This window comes from Quercus lobata, chromosome 11 (genome assembly GCF_001633185.2).
Source record: "Quercus lobata isolate SW786 chromosome 11, ValleyOak3.0 Primary Assembly, whole genome shotgun sequence".
NCBI classification, from domain to species: domain Eukaryota; kingdom Viridiplantae; phylum Streptophyta; class Magnoliopsida; order Fagales; family Fagaceae; genus Quercus; species Quercus lobata.
In genome coordinates, this window is record NC_044914.1 from 29,368,313 (window position 1) to 29,372,120 (window position 3,808).

Sequence of the window (3,808 nt, forward strand, 5' to 3'; positions counted from 1 at the left end):
AAACAAAATAAGGTAATTGCTATTTTGCTAAAACTACTGTAGGAAAAGTAGAGTGGTACTTTCAAGAAGCTAATTGTGGTTAACTTTTGAGCAAAAACATTAGGTGGGACCCACAAATAGTCACTATGGGTGTTTAAGGAATAAGTTAACCAAAGCAAAATAAATAAATAAATAAAAATAAGCTGCTTTATCCAAGACTCACAAAGTGGGACCCGCAAAAAATTCATAAATGGACAAGGTTTCCCTTCAAAAACTCTTGCTATATCTTTTTATTAAATGTGAATTTTGAAATTTTAATAGTTGGGTTGCATATTTTTTATGTTCTTAACATGAACATTAAATTCATTCAAATTAAATGTTTCTTACTATTTGATCAATAAAATTATTTTTTATGCATAATTTTAAACTTTAAAAACTTGTAATTTAAACATTTGATTGATAACATAGCTATTGATATTTGATTTTCTTTTAATTTTGCAAGAATGGCGAATATAATAAAAACATACAATCCAAAAATTAGATTTCAAAATTCATATCAAATAAAAAGATATAGGATGTGACTGAGGGTCTATTTGGTTGGGGAAATAAAAAAGTAGAAGGGTAGAAAATTGTGAAGAATAGAAAATATTTAGTTTTCCTTTGAGTGTGTTTGGTTGAAGGGATGAAAAAGTAGAGAATAGAAAATTCTTTTATTTGGTTAGAAAGAAAAGTGAGAGGATAAAATGAGTATTTTATATAAATTTACTTATAGAGTTTTGATGGGCCCAAAGGGAAAACAGCTGGCCCCATCAATTTTCTCTTCCCCTTCCCCTCCCAATCAAACACCACTCTCACCTATTTTCTCTCATATATTTCACTTTTTTTTTCCATCCTCCCTAAAATAATCCAAACCAAACATACCTTAAGGTTCTCTTTCTAAACTAATTTGGAAAGAAACTTTTTCTTTCATAAATTAAGCAAAACGCCAATTGCAATTTTTGTCCCCAGATTTGCATTAGCTTTAGTTTGAAAATTGGCATAAAAAAAATTGTATTTAAAAGAAATGAAGTTTTAAAAAGTTATACATTAAAAAAATGATAATAATCTTAAACTCACCTCTCACAGATTGAGCAAGAGTTAGGTACAATATTTAGGTGTTATTCTTTAAATTTCCCTTTTAAGATTCTGCCATACAGATTTTTTTTTTTTTTTTATAAGATGGAAATATATTTTTTAATTAAGTAGTCACGTGACTAAATTTTAAGAGAGAAACTTAAAGAACAGCACTTAAGGTATTGTACTTAAGTTTTCTCCCTTAATACCAAGTCTTTATTTATTTATTTATTTTTTATTTTTATAATCATACCAATATTTTACATTATAGGCCCAAACTCAGTGATATTCTCACCCAAAAAGTTTGGCCCAGTTTAATATGAGTTGGCATTGCCAGATCCTAATCCATATTGCTAGTACTTACTTGGTGGTTAGTACCCAAATATAAGACCCAATTCTAACTTCTAAAACAATGGGCCTTACCATTATTGTAGCAAATCCCTTGGCGCCAAACTCCACAATCTCCCGCTATAATACTCTTCCACTGCTCAAACAAAGACCTCTGAAGAAACCTCAACAAACAATAACAAACCCACACAGAAAGCTTTCAACAATGGGCAAAGAAGACAAGCAGTTCTGGCTTTTGAAGACAGAGCCAGGAGAGTGGTCATGGGAGGACCAAGCTGCCAATGGAGGCTTGAGCAACTGGGATGGTGTCAAGAACAAGCAAGCCCAGAAGTACCTCAAGTCCATGAAGCTCAGTGACCTCTGCTTCTTCTACCACTCTGGCTCCAAGTCCCGCCGTGTTGTCGGCGTGGTGACTGTTGTCAAGGAGTGGTATGAAGATGGTGGTGGGGCTGTGGATGTGAAGGCAGTGGGGGAGATGAGGAGGCCTGTGGACTTGAAGGAGATGAAAGGGGATGTTGGGTTGAAGGGTTTTGCTCTGTTTCGGCAGCCGAGGCTGTCGGTTGTGCCTGTTTCGGAGGATGTGTGGGAAAGGGTTTGTGGTTTGGGAGGTGGGTTTGAAGGGGATGGTCAAGATGATCAAGTTCAAGATGATGATGGAGGTGAAGATTAGACCCAGTACTAGGTGTTTGTGATATTGCACAATGTGCTGACTTTCTTCTTTTTTGTAACAAAAGTGATGGGAAGTGTAATAGTATATGTATGTATAGCTTGTTTTGTTTGGTGCTCCTTTTGCAGTCTATATTTTGTTAGTGGAAAGGGAAAATGAAATTGGGGGTAATGTAAATTGACTAATGTCCAGTAAGTAGATGTGATGAAAGGAGCTTTAGCTTGAATTTCTGTGTAATGTTATTGCTACATTTTCGTATTGTTTATCTATGATGGCACTAGTCAACTGCTCCAACAACAATTTGTTGTTGTTCTGAGTCTTTGGAGACTACTATATGGAAGCTAATTTAGGTAGCTTTACAGTGAGAAAGGTGGAGAGAATTGGATGAGTTACATACTTCTGCATAACAAACGTGCAAACCATTACTTGTTGCGAATAAGCATTCATTTACAAATTGCCATTATAATATTGTCTTCAAGTTAGAAAATGGACTTATCAGCTTGAAAGGAATGAAGTAATTGACCTGCACTGAAAAAATGCCTCTTTGTATTTAGAAAGCATTTGAAAAAACACCCACACAACTGGTTGTTCAATGTGTATTACTGTGTGAGCTCTCTACACAGTTTAGACGGATGAAATTAGGACTGACGACCCTAAGCAGGTATATGAAAGGGAACAAAGACAGTGACCGTGATGGTGGGTTGGTCAACAGCACTCTAGATGGTTGTTGAATCAAAGCAAAGTTTTAACTATCAAATGATTTTGTGATGGTGTCTCATTCATTAAGTGGATAGTAGGCTCTCAATTCTCACCAACAACAAAAGATCTCAGATCTTGGTCTCATTGGACCAGAAGAGCAGGCAGACAAAAGGTGACAACAATATCACGACCAGTTGGTATGTTGATTTTGATTGTCTTCTCTGATATAGTTTCATTTTATTGCTGATCTTGGATCATATACATTTATCTCGCTTGTGAGCATTAGTGGGGGAAAAGGATCCTCTCCATTTAAAGTCTTGTCCATTTCATGGTTTAGATTAAGTTTTACAAATCTAAAGGTGTATAGATTGTCAAGTCATTTCCAATTTTAAATAACGTGGTAATTTGTACACTGCTAGATAGAAAATTTAATCTGAACTGTGAAATTGACGAAATGGACACACCAGCAACTCTCATCATATGAAATGGGTTCAATGTCCAATTATGAAACCCTTGGAAAAAGAGGAGGATTTAAAATGGAGATGAAGGGTAGATAAGGTTTCATTTTTATGAATGAGCATAATTTTATAAAAGAGGTAGCAACATTTCAAACAACACAACTAACACGCAGCAGCGAAGCTGCAAACCCAAACAGAAGAGACATACAGCCAGAACCGCTAAGACAAAACCTCTAAGTTACTCTCTCTCCTTGAGCAAAAACAGAAAAGAGACGCCCCAAAGGCTACAAAGATTCTGTTTAATGCAGAATTTCTAACATTTTCAGAAAAAACAAGGCAGCTAGTCATTCCTCTTACGTCTTCTCTAATAGCATGATACTCTGATTTTATGTTCCCACCATAAATCTTTGCATTACAATGCAATGAAATTTGTAAAAATGGAAGCTGCCCATGCAAGTCTGCAGAGCTTCGCTCTAAAATCTCCACCATAAGCACATGAACAATCCATATATTCTTCTATTAAGCAAACACTTTTGCTGAATCT

At 35.3% G+C, this 3,808-nt stretch overlaps 1 protein-coding gene across 1 annotated transcript; it reads left to right on the forward strand.

Annotated features, from left to right (window-relative positions):
• Positions 1–1,514: 1,514 nt before the first annotated feature.
• Positions 1,515–2,426, forward strand: LOC115968959 (thymocyte nuclear protein 1). The gene has a single exon (XM_031088502.1). The coding sequence runs from the start codon at positions 1,646–1,648 to the stop codon at positions 2,108–2,110; it is 465 nt and encodes a 154-aa protein (XP_030944362.1). The 5' UTR covers positions 1,515–1,645; the 3' UTR covers positions 2,111–2,426.
• The last annotated feature ends 1,382 nt before the right edge of the window (positions 2,427–3,808 follow it).

What these genes read in the sequence shown, in the direction of transcription:
- LOC115968959 (XM_031088502.1), top strand. Translation starts at nt 1,646, where the DNA reads ATGGGCAAAGAAGACAAGCAGTTCTGGCTTTTGAAGACAGAGCCAGGA.